The sequence below is a fragment of the Astatotilapia calliptera genome, chromosome 12 (assembly GCF_964374335.1).
Source record: "Astatotilapia calliptera chromosome 12, fAstCal68.1, whole genome shotgun sequence".
Classification (NCBI taxonomy): domain Eukaryota; kingdom Metazoa; phylum Chordata; class Actinopteri; order Cichliformes; family Cichlidae; genus Astatotilapia; species Astatotilapia calliptera.
The window spans coordinates 12,450,348-12,466,691 of NC_137433.1; the positions used below are offsets into that span (position 1 = coordinate 12,450,348).

The 16,344-nt window shown below is 41.6% G+C and overlaps 2 protein-coding genes and 1 long non-coding RNA gene across 4 annotated transcripts; 2 read left to right on the forward strand and 1 right to left on the reverse strand.

The window, feature by feature from the left end:
• Nucleotides 1-1,681: 1,681 nt before the first annotated feature.
• kctd9a (potassium channel tetramerization domain containing 9a) lies at nt 1,682-8,101 on the reverse strand. Its single transcript, XM_026187801.2, has 12 exons — nt 7,917-8,101; nt 7,499-7,620; nt 7,375-7,418; nt 7,181-7,277; nt 7,031-7,089; nt 6,808-6,936; nt 6,595-6,662; nt 4,751-4,846; nt 4,516-4,665; nt 4,031-4,136; nt 3,776-3,909; nt 1,682-3,279 (listed from the first exon to the last, which is right to left on the reverse strand). The coding sequence occupies exons 1-12, from the start codon at nt 7,962-7,964 to the stop codon at nt 3,163-3,165; spliced, it is 1,170 nt and encodes a 389-aa protein (XP_026043586.1). The 5' UTR covers nt 7,965-8,101; the 3' UTR covers nt 1,682-3,162.
• Nucleotides 8,102-8,543: 442 nt separating this feature from the next.
• Nucleotides 8,544-10,328, forward strand: ankrd39 (ankyrin repeat domain 39). 2 transcript variants are annotated; one of them, XM_026187802.2, is made up of 4 exons: nt 8,544-8,988; nt 9,128-9,231; nt 9,335-9,538; nt 9,632-10,328. In XM_026187802.2, exons 1-4 carry the CDS (start codon nt 8,898-8,900, stop codon nt 9,776-9,778), a joined length of 546 nt encoding a protein of 181 aa, XP_026043587.1. In that variant the 5' UTR covers nt 8,544-8,897; the 3' UTR covers nt 9,779-10,328. The 2 variants fall into 2 exon arrangements, with proteins under 2 accessions (XP_026043587.1, XP_026043588.1); XM_026187803.2 differs by having other exon boundaries at nt 8,563-8,988; nt 9,335-9,466.
• A 2,279-nt stretch (nt 10,329-12,607) lies between these two features.
• On the forward strand, nt 12,608-16,344 carry LOC145432235 (uncharacterized). The gene is made up of 2 exons (XR_013912516.1): nt 12,608-12,746; nt 15,602-16,344. It is a non-coding gene; the product is annotated as an uncharacterized LOC145432235 (long non-coding RNA).

Sequence of the window (16,344 nt, forward strand, 5' to 3'; positions counted from 1 at the left end):
ACCCTGATGTACACAAACATCTGTTTTACAGAGCTGCACGTCTCTGGGCAAAGATGCTATGTTGATGTGAGAGAATGGGCAGGCTGCTTTGAACGGATAGTAAGGCAACAGTAACCGAAATAACCAATTATAACAACCAGGGTATGCAGAAGAACATCTGCAGCAGCTGAAGAACACACCAGGTGCCACTACTGTCAGCTAAGAGGAGGAAACTGAGGCTACAGTTTAAACTGGCTCACCAAAATTGGTCAGCATAAAATTTGCAAAACATTCTGATTCACCAGTCTCAATTTCTGTTGCAACATTTGGATGGTAGGGTCAGAATTTGGTGTAAATAATGAAAGCATGAATGCATCATGCCTTGTATCATGTCCATTGACCGTGTTCATCCCTTTTGACCATAATGTACCAGCAGGATTATGCGCTAAAATCTCCTGAAAGTGGTTTCTTTAAGATGAAAGTGAGCCACTGGGGTTAAATGGTCTCCACAGTTCTTTGTTTTGTCCCTAGCTGGCGGTCAGCAGGGGAGGTCGAAGTAAATACGTCGCTGTGGGTGCCGTAGGGTTTCCATCTTGGTCAACAATGCACTTCCAGTCATTGCGATCTGTGTCCTTGACCTTTGCTTGCTTGATGGTTGTTTAAGATCGTCTTCAATTTGCTTGATCCAAGTCGCCTTGGGTGCATCACACTCGATTCTCCAGTGGGCGGTGCACTGCTGCAGCAGAAGGCGATATGGTAGGTGATGGTTGCTCATGCAGCAGACATGGCCAAACCATTGCAGTCGTCACTTCAGGGTCAGCTCTTCCATTTAGGGCTGCTGGTGACATTGACTACGTGTCACGCTGTTGCTGAGGCGGTCATGGAGGGACACTCGGAGAATCTGACGCAAACGGCCCATTTGGGAGACCTCGAGCTTGTTGAGGTTGTGTTTGAGGGTGACCCAGGGCTCGGATCAGTAGAGAAGAATGGGCAATACCAGTGAGCAGTACAGGCGGATTTTGGTGATGAGGGTGACGTTTGTCTTTTTCCAGATACACCATCGTAAGGAGGGGAATGCCGCCGCCGCTTGACCGATTCTTGAGTACATTTCCGCTGTAGATGCCACTTTTCTTGCATCAGAGAGCCGAGGTCTTTGAATTCCCGCAGTTGTTCGATTTGCACGGTGGCTGCATAAGGTCTTCTCAGTTACCAGCTTTCAATCTAACAGAGCATCTTTGGGATGTAGCAGAATGGGAGATTAACATCATAAATGTGTAGCCGACAAATCTGCAACAGTGCGACACTACCACCCTGGTGCTAATAAGGTGTAACTAATAAAGTGTCCAGCGAGTGTATGTTTTCCTAATACTCACAACATAGACCTTTAGTCTTTCCAGCTGTTGGTTGTCAGATGTTGTATTTCAAAACATATTCCAAGTGTGTAGAACTATTCGGCCGATAGGAACATTATCCATTTTGCTCATAAAGACAAGTGCAACTAATGACAGCTCAAGCTGTAGACAGCTGTGCTGAGTCATAGGCCAAAATGTCTAAAAACATTTGCAAATTTTAACAAAGAATGACAAATGCTCATTCAAATGAGCACAAGCAGCAGTTCTGAAGGATGTGACATGTTGTTTAGATGACTGTCATTCGAGAACTGAGCCAAAGCAACCGAGAAAGAAAAACAGATGACAAAGACTTTTTCTTCATAGCAGTTTATTTATAACAGTCATTTATGGAAACATATTTCCATGGTCGAGTGCAATATTCATAGACAGGGATAACTACACAACTCCCTGCCTCAAACAAATCAACCCCAGCCCCATATTGCATTCAGTGAGATGTATTAAAATAAATAACCATAGCTCTTCCATTGGTTTTCACACTCAGGGTGAAATACACATTATGATTGCCTTCATCATTCATTCTCACAGGCCGGGTACCTTCCACTTCATTGAGTGAATAATATTGCATCATTGGTGCAGCTTCGAGCTACAGCTAGAGAAACTTCACTGGTCAAAGACACAGCTTTCCCCCTCCCCCCTCACATGCAAACGGACACTGTGGAACAAGAACTGAAGTTAGATCCTTCAGAAAACAGCTGACAACACCTCTGTCTACTCTAAGAATTACTTTTTGGGGAAGTTTTGGAAGCACTGGATTTGCTTTACACAACATTACATAAGAAAAGCACCAAACCTTTTTGGTGAAAGGATATACCACGTTACACGTTAACATATACATGTGCAAACAAGTTTAAAGCATGATTAAGTGACATACATAAATACACGAAGCACGTTTCCAGGCAAACCCCACTTTAACAACATGAAAATGGACTCTCCTGCCGTACTGGGGATCGGATAAATAACGGATGATGTGCATGAACATTACGATAAGCTTTGCCACATCCGAATGCATGCAGTTGTGGATCACTCACACCTCGGGTTAATAAGAGGTAGATTCACAGAGCACAAAACCAGGGAAAGCTTTTTTTGTTTTGTTTTTTAGGAGACAGAAAAACATCAAACTAGAAAAACAAACCTCACAGCTATACATCTTGTATTGCATACTCGAGCTGTGTTTAAAACGAGCCTGTAGCATAGTTTTATGTTGCTCTAACAGCACTTTTAGCCTGTTAGACTGTGCTAGTGTATGGCTTTGGCTTGCATTATTTCTTTTATAATAATATGTTGTATATCCAGCAATATTAAGTTACATACTTAAAGAAGAATATATATATTGACACAGTTATTGGTAATTAACCCTCTTCCATTTCTGCTACAGCAGCATGCAGTGAAGCTCAATGCTCTGAGCTTTACTGCTCAAAGGTAAGCTGACTTTGATTCCTATTAACATGTCAAGTAATATGAAATAAAAGTATGAAACTAAATGAGTATAGTCACTTGATTACATCCAGACACATCTACACAAACTAGGAACCTTTTACTTTTTTGGTGATAAACGCAGCTGAACATTCTCAAAACACCCTACCATACAAACATACATAAGACAACCCTGGATAAATTCTAGTGCAATATATTTAAAGCTAACATAATATTGGTGGAATGCCAGGGGTGTGCATACATATACCTGTACTGCACTGATAGGTATAGAGAGATTGAAAAGGAGCGACTTGGGGAAAGCTGTGGCCCGCATTGGACTTGCAGGTGTGGTGTTGAGTTATCTAACACTCTGTGACATGTGCAGAGGGGTCAGCATCTCTTCAAAAATGGCTCCCTTGACATTGGACCCTCTCAGGTTAGCTTCTTGTAGATCGCAGCCAGATAGATCACAGTTCTGGACAGGAGAAAAAAAACAAAACAAAAAAAAAAACCCAATGAAAATTCCTAAGTAATGAGGCGAGCCTTGCCGTCTTTGGCCTGTGCTGTTAACACTGTGTGGATTGTGACAGATCGACCGGCTTCTTGTAAGTTTAGTGAAGCTTTTAATCATTTACAAATGTGCTTCAGGTCAGTGTCTATTTGCTCCACAATCATTCGAAAAGCACAAAGTTTGAGATCTTCAAGTTAAAATGAACATAAAATGGAGAAAGAGCGATAAATTAAACCTGTTTTTGCATGTCATCTAGTTTTAAGATTTCAGGAAACATAAAAAACAAACAAACAAACAAACAAAAACGTGGGACTTTGCTTTTCGCGAGCTGCATCACATATTGGGAATTTTATTCAGATTCGCAGTGTCATTATTTCTGCTCCTGATTTTGATGTCATAAACAAAACCTGCCACCTGAGCCCACTTTATTCTGTGCTTTTAAAGATAATCCTTGACTCACCTCGAGATCTGTCCCTGCTAAAGTAGCTCCCCGCAGATTACAGTTCTTCAGCTTTGCATTTTTGAGAGTGGCCACACGCAAGTTGATACCGGTCATTTGGCTTCCTTCCATGTCGACTCCTTTCAGGTTAGCGCCTGATTTAAAGAAAAAAATAAAAATGATAATAATAAAAATCGTACAGTTAAAACAAAAACAAAAAATAAAAACGAAATTAAGGCTGCCTCCTTTTTCATCAGAAAAGCTTTTAAAGATTACCTTCCAGGTTGGCCTTCAGTCCAGATGGATCTTCAAAATTGCATCCTTTGAGAGAAGCTCCCTCAGCATTGGAACACAGCATCTTCACCCCTTGTAAGTTAGCACCCTGCAACCAGCAGAGCAAAGAGCAAAAGTTTTTATGATAGTCTGACCTAACCTCTACAAATTATTAATGAAAAGATTATGGAGAAAAAAAGTGCCGTTTTTTTTTAAATAAGCTGAATGTGAGAGGAAGATTTGTAGCAGTATCTTTAAGATATTAAAGAACAGAGTAGTCCTTTTTTCTACACAAGTGAGGGGGCAGCAGATAGAGACCAAAAATCCTAAGACAAGTACATTTTTGCATCACCACAAGGCCAACATTTAAAAAAACATAACAAACAAAAAAATAGCACATTAAGATACACGGAAGGAGGAAGCATTTACAGATGTGAATGGATATGTATAAGATTTAGCCTGAACAACACCAGAGCCGCCACGCTTACATCCAGGTTGGCTCCAGAGAGATCAGCCCGCTCCAGATTGGAGCAGCACAGGTTGGCATGTGTCAGATTGCAGCGGCTGAGGTTAGCCATCTTGAAATTGATGTAGCGCAGGTCAAGTCGGGACAGATCGGCGCCACTGAAATTGAGTCCCTAGAAACATTAAGAGTAATAGGGTCAAGTATAAATTTGATCAGATGATATGAGAGTGAATTAAAACGGTTTCATCTAACCGTACCTGACAGCGGAGCTCTGACTTGGTCGGTGTTGCCAAAAGAAAACGGACAAACTCTTTGCGGGAAATAGGAGAGTGGTCCTCGGGTGGCTGCGAGTTCTGTTTAAAAAGAAAGCATGCAAGGGAGAGATCACATTTTTAACAACCATGTTTCCAAAGAAGCAGAGGTGATATGTAAAAATCAAAATTCTCAGTTAAATTTGGGCTTTCAGTGAGTTCCAAATGACTCCATACTTTCTGCATTTACAAAGACAGGTTATAATTCTGATAATAAAATATTAATGTTAAAACAAATTTTTTTTTATAAATAATTGAAAAATATATTCCGATATTGAATTTCCCAAAAAACTGTGGGGGGGAAAAAAGCAATCACGTGGCAGATCATAATATCAAAAAAAGTTAATTGACAACAGCTCATTAGCATAAATGGGTATTTATCCATTCCACTGCACACAATGGACAAGACCAAAAACTTGTATTGTTGTGTTTTAGTAACACAGACATGGACTCAGGAACACGTCTGAAAACAAATGACGGTAAACTGTTTCCAGGTGCACCCATAAATGGAGCGTCAATACGGAGAGAAATAATAGGATTAGCCGGCTTATTAAGAGCACAGCTCAAAGTCAGCATGTGTGGTGGAGGTGCATTAATGCACATGGCATGGGTAACTAGCACATTTGTGAACGCACCATTTAAGATGAATGGTATACACAATTTGACGTGACATATTCTACTTCCCAGTTGATTTGTTTCCTTTTCAAGGAAAGCCTCTACACCATTCATGTAAGACAATGCCAACCACATTCTATGGCAGCTGTGACTCAGGAGGTAGAGCAGGTCGTATATCAGTCGGAGCAGTGGTCCCAAACCTTTTTTGCACCACGGACCAGTTTAATGTCAGACAATATTTTCACAGACCGGCCTTTAAGGTGTCGCAGATAAATACAACAAAATAAAATGATACAGACAAAAACTGTGGCATTATGTAAATATAATAGTAAATTCAGCTGTGTAATTGTGTAACTTTATTAGCAGCATCCTCCTGAAATGCGCCAACAACATTGAGAGTAACATCCTCCTCTCTGCTTCTTGATGCTCTCTGGTTGCTATAGTAACACGTAAATATTTCCTTCAAAATAAGACACACGACTACAACACGGGAAAAGACCCAGGGAAACCGACTTAACGATAAAAACCATACATTTCACACCCGAGCCTCAACTCTCGCGGCACGGTACCAAACGACTCACGGACCGCTACCGGTCCGTGGCCCGGGTGTTGGGGACGGCTGAGTCAGAGGATTGATTCCCCAGCCAGGGGTAGTTGGGCAAGATACTCAACCTCGATTTGCTCCTAATGCAACCATTGGTGTGAGTATAAATGCTAGACAAAACGCTTGGGTGTAAGAAGAAAAAAAAGAAGTGGTTTTATAGATATATGTGTAACGGGTGAATGTGGCTTGTAGTTATAAGCACTCTGCATGCTCAGTTACAGTTTACCAGCTTCACATATCAACATGGCTGCATAATAAAAAGCATCTGAATGTGAAGCAGGCATGGACTGAAAGACTAAAAACAAAAACATGCACAAAAAGTACAACAATTGCTTTCCCAGAGTGTTGTTTCTTTAAAAAAAAGAAAAAAATAACATTACAGTCATCAAATTCAAAATGAGTATGCAATTTTAATACTTCTTGTTTTTTTTTCTTCTTTGTACTGTTCTCTATCAAATATCGGGTTTAACTGGTTTACAAATTACTTCAGTTTGTTTTTATTAACATTTTTAACAGCATAAAACGTGATTTTATTGTAAACTAGCTTTTTGACTTCCGCATTAAAAACTACCTTGATCGCTACTTCAAGCTGTTCAGCAAGCTGCTCAATTCCAAAGAAGCGAGCCTCCTCGAGGACACCTGGAAAACATTCAGGAGATTGCTACATATCCCTCCATTTTTTTTTAACATTTTAGACATTAGATCACTTGCATGCAGGTAGACCTCATCATTTAGGAATAACATTTTTAAAAGAAGGAAAAAAAAGAAAAAGAAGAAAGGTTACCTCGTATATTTATGCCTTCATTGATAATGAGCTGACCGTGTCTCAAGTAGTTGAGAATAGGCTCAAAGTACTCAGGGCTGCGGTCAATGAGGTAAGCCCCATGCTCGTCCTGTTTGTTTCCCCACACATCTGAAAACAGACACAACACAGAGCTTGACGAAACTTACTCAATAACATGGCTGAATAAGAACTGAAATGCTCATTGATCAGCTGGTCTCAGTACCCTTCTCTCGAAACATGTGAGCGAGCATACTCTCCGGCTCCTTGCTGACCAAGGTGCTCCTGATTATAAAAGAAGATGCATTCAGCAACCAGAGAACAGAGAAACAACGAATGAGATATGGCATGAAAGCTGAATTTAAAGCGCAAATACCTGGTGGTGGTGAAAAGACGGCCACCAATGTTAAGGGTTAGCCAGTCAGTGTGAGCTGCCAGCGGATCTGATGTAATCTTGGCTTCATTTTGAGGGTCTGTGATAATAAAGTGAAGGAAGACAACAGAGACATTGAAACCTTTGGACACTCTGACAGTGGATGAGACTCCAGCAGCAGACATGCCAGCACTCACCAATAAATGGATCTCCTTCTGACACATACAGCACGTCGTCATCTCTGGGAGAGGCACAGACGCACATGTCAGAAACATAATGTAGAGAGGAGACCTTCAAATTTGTTGTCACAGCTGAGCTTACCTTATAAGGGCAATGTCATCAATGAGACCACCCTTTCCATTGTACAAACAGGAGGCTTTGATTCCTAACTTATTGCTTGCTACAGATAGTAAGTCAGACAAGGTTCCGTATACTGCTACAACCTAAAGAGAGGGGGGGAAAACGATGGATTAAGGACTGAAAGCAAAAGGGTCACTCCAGCCTAACATACACATGACATAAATGACTCACGGTGGAAATGGTGATTGACCTTAAAGTTCAACGGTAGTTTATTTGTGGAAAAAAATGTAATAAAGTCAGAGATTAACTCTGTCATCATATGAGTACATGATGTGGCGTTTGAGTATCAGCAGTTAGCAGTGCATCCTGAAACACCTTAGGTACGTACAGTGGAAAAAGCCAGTCATTCTGCGGCCCAAGCTCTCACACTATTACCCACCTTGCCATTTTTACATGTCCCGTTAACAAATAACGTGACTCTTCTCATTCTTCACGCGCTATGGCTGAAGGTCTAGTAAGGCTAAAATAATAGGACAATGACGTATCCTTTCCCAGCTACTCTCCTTTTCGTGTGCCGAAACAAATGAAGCTGACTAGCTTGCTGCATCAGACAACAACACGAGACAAAAGATGCCTTCACAGCTGTCGGGAAAACTAGATATTTTTTGCAAGTGTAACTTGGAGGAATACTTATAGGCACAGCTGAACTTGGGAGTGTTATTATTATATTTAAAAAGCTCAATGTGTTTTCTATTGAGTCAACTGTATTAATTTATTGGATCTGTGCTGTTGTCAAGCATTAAATAGAGCTGATGGTGTGATATGTATAAGTTTCAAACAGCATACGTAATTTTTGATGCTTATAAAATGATAGTGCAAGCGTGAGCAGTTGCAGTCGCTGTAGAAGTGCATCACTGATAATAATTATGTCACCGCAGGTCAAAGTTAACCGCGGCCGCTAATTTGCCTAAACAAATCCATTAATGTAACGCTACCAAATCTGAGAGCATCTGAAGGGGCCTGTAAACAGCTCTGTAATTGGCTGAGAGGCTTCTACGTAAGCACGTTTCGTGCGTAAGTTATTTGTAGCGCTAGCGTTTAGCCATCCTGAAGGTTTTCGTTTCGTGTGAAGAAAAGCGCCACTCATTCGCATCGCATCAGCCTTTATCTTATTTCAAATGTAACATCTCAACTTGTCATCGGGCCAAACATTCATTGGTTCACTAACAGCATTTTTGCGGCTTGTTTGTTGCGACGTAGTCCTGTTGGTGGTGGTAATGCGCCACAGAGCAGCCCAACAATAGCAGTAGAAGAAGAACAGTGTTACTGTCAACAGAGTAATCTTTGACAGCATTTCTGTAACTATAAACTTGCGTTCACCTTCAGGTTTGAATGTTTTCATTTATCGCGTTTTTAAGAAATGTCTGACAGACAGCATTGTTTGTGCTGCTCTCATCCCGTCTCCTCTGCTGGTGTTTACCAGACGCTGTACGAAATGGATTTTGAACGAGGTTTGCATTCACCTTTCAGGCATGTGGTGACTGAGTTAAACCGCACTGCTATCAAATATGTAGACTAGGCCAAGCAATACTATTTTGTTCTGATTTGAAAGATGTGTCAGTGAAGTAGGGTGCTGTGCGTCCTGTGCAGGTATCTGGTCTGCTGCAATGAATGGAGACTTGGAGCGGGTAAAGTACTTAGTGCAGAAGGGGACAGACCCTAATTTGAGAGACTCAGCTGGATACACCGCTCTGGTCAGTTTACAGAAGACACGTTTGGCTGCACAGCATGAGCTCATGTACCTAATGTACCCATGTACCTAAACTTGTAATTTACTAATGCTGTTTTCCTTTTTAGCACTATGGAAGCCGCAGTGGTCATCTCTGTGTGTGCAAGTTTCTTCTTGAGAACGGTGCCTGTGCGTCTCCGCAGACGCCAGGCGGGGCCACGCCGCTCCATCGATCATCTTACTGCGGTCATCTGAATGTGGTAAGACTCCTTCTGCAACACAGAGCAGATCCAGCACTCTGTGATGATGATGGCATGTCCCCTTTACACAAGGTACAGAATTTCCAGCAATAACACAGCCATTCTGCTGAGATATAATCATTTAACTTGTGTCTGCATCTTTTACTCTCTTACATGGTTGAGCAGGCTGCAGAAGGGGGCCACGAAGAGGTCTGTCAGCTCCTTGTTGAGCACTGCCCAGCACTCCGCAGCCAGATGAACAAGAGGCTCCAGCTACCCTACCAGCTGGCACAGCAGGGAGACCTGCAGGAGCTCTTAAAACCCCCCTGTTGATGGCAGATGCACTGAACCTGAGGCATGCTGTGTTACTAAGATCACACGAATGATCGCCCACATTTTCCTTAGCAAGCATCAGCATTCATGTTTGGAAGAGAAAGTTACAGCTGTTGATGAGAACTGAGACATGGTGAGGAAATGGATTCGGAAGTGGGAAGAATCAATCGAACACGCCCACCTTTTGAGCTGAAGTGCTCTTGGTGGCTTAATGTTAAGATAACTGGTGGTGCATTATAAGCTTTGATGTGTATTTGTGGAATTAAGTTTGTATCCAGACTCCTACGTTTGGTACAAGACCCAAAACAGTCACACAACTTAGCAACAGCAAGACAAGGACAACATGCCAGTGCAGAGTACAGAGATCATTTGAAAGGTGCAATGATGTCACAGAACTTGAACACGGAGTGCAGCTTTTAAAAGCTCACAGAGGAAACCCCTTGTGAGTGTTACACAATAGTACGAGTCACCTGTTACAGTCACAATATCAGTTTTTATAATTGGCTCTGTTGAGCATATGGCATGTGTTTCTATTAAAACTGTACGCCAACTTCTCGCCTGTTTTTGGGTCGCTTTTATCTAAAAGTGATCCTTGTTGAACTTTTAAACTCTTAACAGTAGGGGGAGCTGTTGTCCTAAAAGGGCTGGACACTTTCCCTGGGACACCATCTGAATTAGATGGCAACAAGCACAAAGTGACCTCATTCAATCCTCCCAGCACATTGCTGGAGAACTAAACAGCGTAACTGTGAGAAAGAGGGAAATCTGTTACAGCTGATAGCAAGACATCACAGAAGGACTCTAGTGTCCAGGCAGTTTATGTTTATGCAGCTGTACTGCTGATATATTAGTGAACTAATTCCAACAGGTTTTTTTCTGGTTTCTGGTCATTTAAAAAACAAAACATGGGCCAGCTTAAAAAGGGTAAATGGACTGGTACGTATGTCACACTTTTTTACCCAAACTGTGCCTTCAGAGTGTTGTTCACAACAAGCCACATTCACCCATTCCTACAGCACTTTATTCTGTGTATTTAAGTGCTTTCTAACTATAAGGCTCACAATGGATGGCAATTTGGGTTTCGGTATGTTTCCAGGGATAATTTAACACATGAGCTGGAGGTGCTGGGACTCGAACCACAGAACCAATTGGCCGACTTGACCTCCTGAGCCACAGTGGGATGTTCGTTGTTTCTACTTTACTAGTTTTACGACTGTATTTGAGGAAGCTTGTGGAACCTTCTGCTTCTGGTGCAAAGCATTAACACTTTTCTGCACCGAGATGTTGTTAGTTGTGAGTCTCAGGATTTCAGAATTAAGTTAAACCATATGAGTGTCTCACATTCTTAACGGTCTGCTGATTTTTAGCATGTAACTTTTAACAAAAAAATAGCAATTATTAGCTGTTTTTGTTTGTTTTGTACTGAGATTACTTGTTCATTTTTAAGTAATCAGACACAGGTCACATGACTGAAGGAGGCCCGGAGGTGAAAAACCTATGGAAGTATTTCCTTATACTGAAACAGATGGAAATACTTGTGTGACCATTATCTCACATACTTACTTATTCAAAGCATGTACAATAAGTAACACATGCACATAGGAGAGATACATTTTCCTCTCAGCCTCCTACAGATGTGTGGGTATTAGTGCGATCTGCACAGATACAAACCCATGACAGAAACCTCTCTCTGCAGTCTGAGGAACTTTCATTGGGTCCGCTGGTGGGTGGTGTTTCCAAACTACCTTCAAACCACATCCATGCCGTGACTGGAGGGGTGCCAGGCCACATCTGGAGCTGATTGCAGCTGACGCCACACAGCACAGGGAGATAGGGTGTTGAGGGGTAGATGGGGTAGGATTGGGGGTATTTTAACTCCGAGAGCTAAGCCAAGAGAGCTGTTTATGCTCAGTGACAAGTTCCTCCTTGCACACAGCTGAGGAACTGTATCTGGGATAACCCGCTTTGATTGCCACATGTCTATAATAGCAGGGTGGTTGGCTCGCCTTTTTTCCCCCCTTTTTTCTTTCTTGTCTGAATGGCATTATGGAGGGGAAAAAAGCACATTCTGCTCTTTGAGTTGAACCAGTAATTTTGACTGGCACACAGACTGTCGGACTCACCCACAGCACCCTGTGATTGCTCCCCTGCCAGGCTGTATGGAACACAATCAGAGTTGATGGTGATGCAGATTTGGTAGCAGTGAGTGAGCTAATGAAAACCCTCTGTGTCACTTGATAAAACTGGAGGAAACCTTAAGGGCCTTGGTCTTTAATTTTTCATGACCTGGTTTGAGTTTGAGAGTTGTTTATGTGAGAAAAAATCTGGCCTGCATGAGTGAAAATCAAATGCTTGGTCAAGAAAGACCCATTTTTTGCCACACACTTTAAAAATCTCTTTGAAGCATCTGTGCTGCTTCATTTTTCTCAGATTTTTTATGTTAAAGCAAAGAATGCAGCATGATTTTAACGGCTGTTTTCTGAGAGGCTTCGCATAGTGTGAGGACTTGGGAAGGACTCCACAAGATGAGGAATTTGGACTGCAGCTCTGTTTAGCGAGATTTATTTGGAAAGCAATGAAACTTCCTGGCCCTGGAACCCACTTCCACCATAATGAGCCCAAGTTAAACCAGGACTGGATGTTATTTTCCTCAGAAATAGAAGGTGGTCTGTGTGAAGGATTTAAAGTTGGTGTTGGGAACTTTTTAGTCTAAGTATTGAGAGCAAATACTCCTCTGTGTATTTTTCTACAGATTGAGAATAATGTTAAAGCTGTAAAAAGTAGTGGTTTCAGTGGTTATATAAATATTATTTTTAATGTTTTTATTTAGATTTCTGTTTTCACAGATAAAAAAGGTCATCTAGTCCTTATCTTTCCTGTGTTCAGCTGAACAAAAATAATGCTATTCTCTTGCCTCGCAGCTGCCCTGGCAGAGCCGGACCTGTCTGAGCTATCCCAAAGTAATCAGGTAAATGGCTGGCAGATGGGCACACATTAGGAGGTGCAGTACCAGAGTCTGGCATGGAAGACAGCTCCATGTTATCTGTTGTGTGTCGCGGAGGTAGGCGTGTGGATGTTGGTTCAGGGGGCGTGTGTAATCAAATATATGGGAGCTGTTCCTCTGAGATGCTGCATAATCCAATTTAGGTCCACTCCCACTTCAAAGAAGCATGTTGTCTGCTGGTTGATGTGATGTTGCAGATCCTACGCTTTCACTTTCCAGGTCAGCGGGTGATCAGATCCATGAGTCCAGAGGCTGCAGCTTAGCTCTTCCAGGCAGTCAGCTCAGTGACCATGGGAAATGTCAGGGTTATCAGGTGATCACCATGTGACACATGCTTGCTAGCTTTTTATTTCTATCTGCAGGCCAGGTTTTTTCAACCACATCATAGATCAGATAGTCATTTTAACATAGGACATGTTAGCAGTGTTTTGGACTAAAATGGAGCTCTCACATCTGGACAATGTCAAAACTTCCTTGAGTAATTGTGTGCAGTGAACTGTGATTTTTGTGTTATTGTCTGATTTTTTTTTTCTTCTTTTTTATTCCCGGATGTTTTTTCTTTTGACTCTGGGATGGATGGTTAAATTTCTTTTTATTGATTATGGAGATGTAATCTTCTCAAAAGCATGGCCAGTGAAACAACCCTTAAGCTGTTTCCATATGAGTCAGAGGACAATTAATGAAGCTTGTTGGATCATATATCAAGGTTCTATCATAGCAGACTGTTTTGGGAAACCATATTGTAGTATATCACCTGCCAAATCTACAAATGAGCTCTGTGAATATGCGGTATATGATTTTTTTCCCTTTCCAGCATGTTCTTCATTTGCACATGTTCGCTTGCTGTTGGCTCAGTGGAGGTCTATTTTCCATTATTTTTTTTCAGTTATGTTCAGTTTTATTTTTATAGTGCCAAATCACAACGACAGTCACTTCAAGGTGCTTTATATTGTAAAGCTTTGAGTAAGCATTTGGCAACAGTGGGAAGGAAAAACTCCTTTTTAACAGGAAGAGACTTCTGGCAGAACCAGACTTATGGTGTAAGTCATCTGCTGAGACCAGTTGGAGGTGAGGTGAGGGAGACGGGACAGAAGGAACACTGTCAAAAAAGAGACAGAGTTTCAAAGCTCATTAAACTATTTAAGTTTTAAGCCTAATCTTAAAAATAGAGGGTGTCTGTCTCCGAAATCCAAACTGGGCACAGAAGAGGGGCCTGAAAGTTGAAGGCTGCCTCCCATTCTACTTTTAAATATCTTAGGAAGAACGAGTAAGCATGCAGTCATAGAGCAAAGTGCTCTTATGGGGTGATATGGTACGATGAGGTCTTTAACATAAGACAAGGCCTGATTATTCAAGACCTTGAATGTGAAAAGAAAGATTTTAAAATTGATTATGGATTTACCAGGGAGCCAATGAAGAGAAGCAAATACAGGAGAAAAATGCTCTCTGTGTCAAGTCCCTGTCAGTACTCTCGTTGCAGCATTTTGGGTCAACTGAAGGCTTTTCAGGGAGTTTTTAAGACATCCTGGTAATAACGAATTGTAGTAGTCCAGCCTAGAAGTAATAAATGCATAATGTAGTTTTTCAATATCACTTTGAGACAGAATGTTTCTTATTTTAGAGATACTGAGTCAATGCAATAAGACATAGTTGTATAATATGTACACTGTAAAATAAATCCTGATCCAAAATGACTCCAATATTCCTCACGGTGTTACAGGAGGCCAAGGTAATGCCCTCCACTGGTTAGAAACCATGTTTCTAAGGTTTTTAGGGGCAAGTACAACAACCTCAATTTTACCTGAATTTAGAAGCAGGAAACTAGTGGTTATCTATGTGTTTTAAGACATTGCTGTAGTTGAAATAATTGGTTTGTGTCACAGTGGAATGGCATATGGCATGGCCTTCTGATGCTGTTGATTATCTCCTTCTTGGTTCATTGTGTTGCTCAGAGATGCTCTTCTGCATACCTTGGTTGCAATGAGTGGTTGATTGATTTACTGTTGTTTTCCTATCAGCTCAAAGCACTCTGCTCCTTTGACTTCTGGCATCAGCAAGGCAGTTTCATCTTGGGAACTGCCACTCACGGGATATTTTCTGTTTTGGACCATTCTATGTAAACCCTAGAGATAGTTGAGTGTAAAAATCCTGGTAAATCAGCAGTTTCTGAAATACTCAGCCCAACCTGTCTGGCACCAGCAGCCATAGCACACTCAAAATCACTTAAAAAAATTATTATAATTTCTTTAAGTAAATTTCCATGGAAATTATGTTTACTATCCTTTCAAATGAGGAACTTTATTCATAATTAAGCAGCATTGCTAATTATAGAAGCCCTTAGAGGACTTAATTAAAATTATAATGAGATCTGAAAAAAATGACAAGGTTAACTCTACAATAGAGCTACAGTTTCCCACATATGTTGTGGATTAACCTTTCAGTTTTCAAGTTTACATTATTATTTTAATTAAGTTCCTTGTAAACCCTATTTTTATGTAAATCAGTTCAGAACAGAAGAGCAGAGGCAAATGGTTGTGTTTAGTGGGGATCATCAGTCACAGCTAAAGCAATGGAACTGGCACATCATTTATTAAGCCTCTCTACAATACCAAACAGCAAAAAAAGGAGTCCCAGTGGTGGTGACAACACTTCCTTTCAGTGTGAATGACCAGGGAACGCAACACCGAGCTGCACGTGTAATTGAACAAGATGGTTACGCTGATGAACTAAGACTCACAGAGGCACGCCGTTCCTCTGTCAGCAGGTGCCCTCCACACACTAACCTATTCATATGTGCATTCCTGTCTCTCTGCTCGCAGCCCAGCAGGTTCCTCCTGGCCACTCAGGACAGGGGCTGACACACACAAAGGGTCTTCAATCTGCCTCAGACAACAGCCAACATAAAGGCCCGGAAAGCCACAACAGCATTATGTCAAAGAGCTGGCTGGGGGTGGTGAGTATGAGCTTGGGGGGCCCTGTGTAGAACAGGGGCAATGCTGACGGATGGATGAGGGCTGGACACAAGGCGCTGTAGTGGAAGGCCCGGCTGAGGTTTTTGTGCATAAAGGAGGATATTTGTACTCGCCCGGTAACAATGGAATGCAAACACAAAAAGCGAGGACAATAAAGCCCCACTTTGGGGGCGATGAAGAAGCTGCTAGGCAAATCATCATGCAAAGCACTGATATTATTCACTCGGAGGATTGCATGACTCTGTGTTTGTCCACATGCTGATGTGCGGCTTAGCCTGCCTTCAGTTTGCTTTTGCATAGGGTATTCCCGGCTTTAACAGTGTCCGGAACATTTCCTTACGCTGAAAAGAATTGAGGAGTGATCAGAAATGCCCCACCTCATCTCGGAACAAACTGTGTTTGGTCTGAGCTTTTGTCAGCTGCATCTAGGATCAACTGACTTCAAAACACACACAGTCCTGGCCCTACCTCAGATAATAACTAATTTACATTATCTCCTCCTTTGTGAACAGCTTGTGAGAATTTCCTCATAGATTAAAAAAAACTGAGATGTGTAAATCTTAATAAAAAAATAAAAAACCCATCATAAA

What these genes read in the sequence shown, in the direction of transcription:
- kctd9a (XM_026187801.2), bottom strand. Translation starts at nt 7,964, where the DNA reads ATGAGAAGAGTCACGTTATTTGTTAACGGGACATGTAAAAATGGCAAG. An exon ending in AGTCAGAGCTCCGCTGTCAG is followed by an intron (nt 4,666 to 4,750) that starts GTACGGTTAGAT and finishes TAATGTTTCTAG; the next exon opens with GGACTCAATTTCAGTGGCGC. An exon ending in TAGCAGGGACAGATCTCGAG is followed by an intron (nt 3,280 to 3,775) that starts GTGAGTCAAGGA and finishes TCTCCTGTCCAG; the next exon opens with AACTGTGATCTATCTGGCTG.
- ankrd39 (XM_026187802.2), top strand. Translation starts at nt 8,898, where the DNA reads ATGTCTGACAGACAGCATTGTTTGTGCTGCTCTCATCCCGTCTCCTCT. An exon ending in CGAAATGGATTTTGAACGAG is followed by an intron (nt 8,989 to 9,127) that starts GTTTGCATTCAC and finishes CGTCCTGTGCAG; the next exon opens with GTATCTGGTCTGCTGCAATG. An exon ending in GCATGTCCCCTTTACACAAG is followed by an intron (nt 9,539 to 9,631) that starts GTACAGAATTTC and finishes ATGGTTGAGCAG; the next exon opens with GCTGCAGAAGGGGGCCACGA.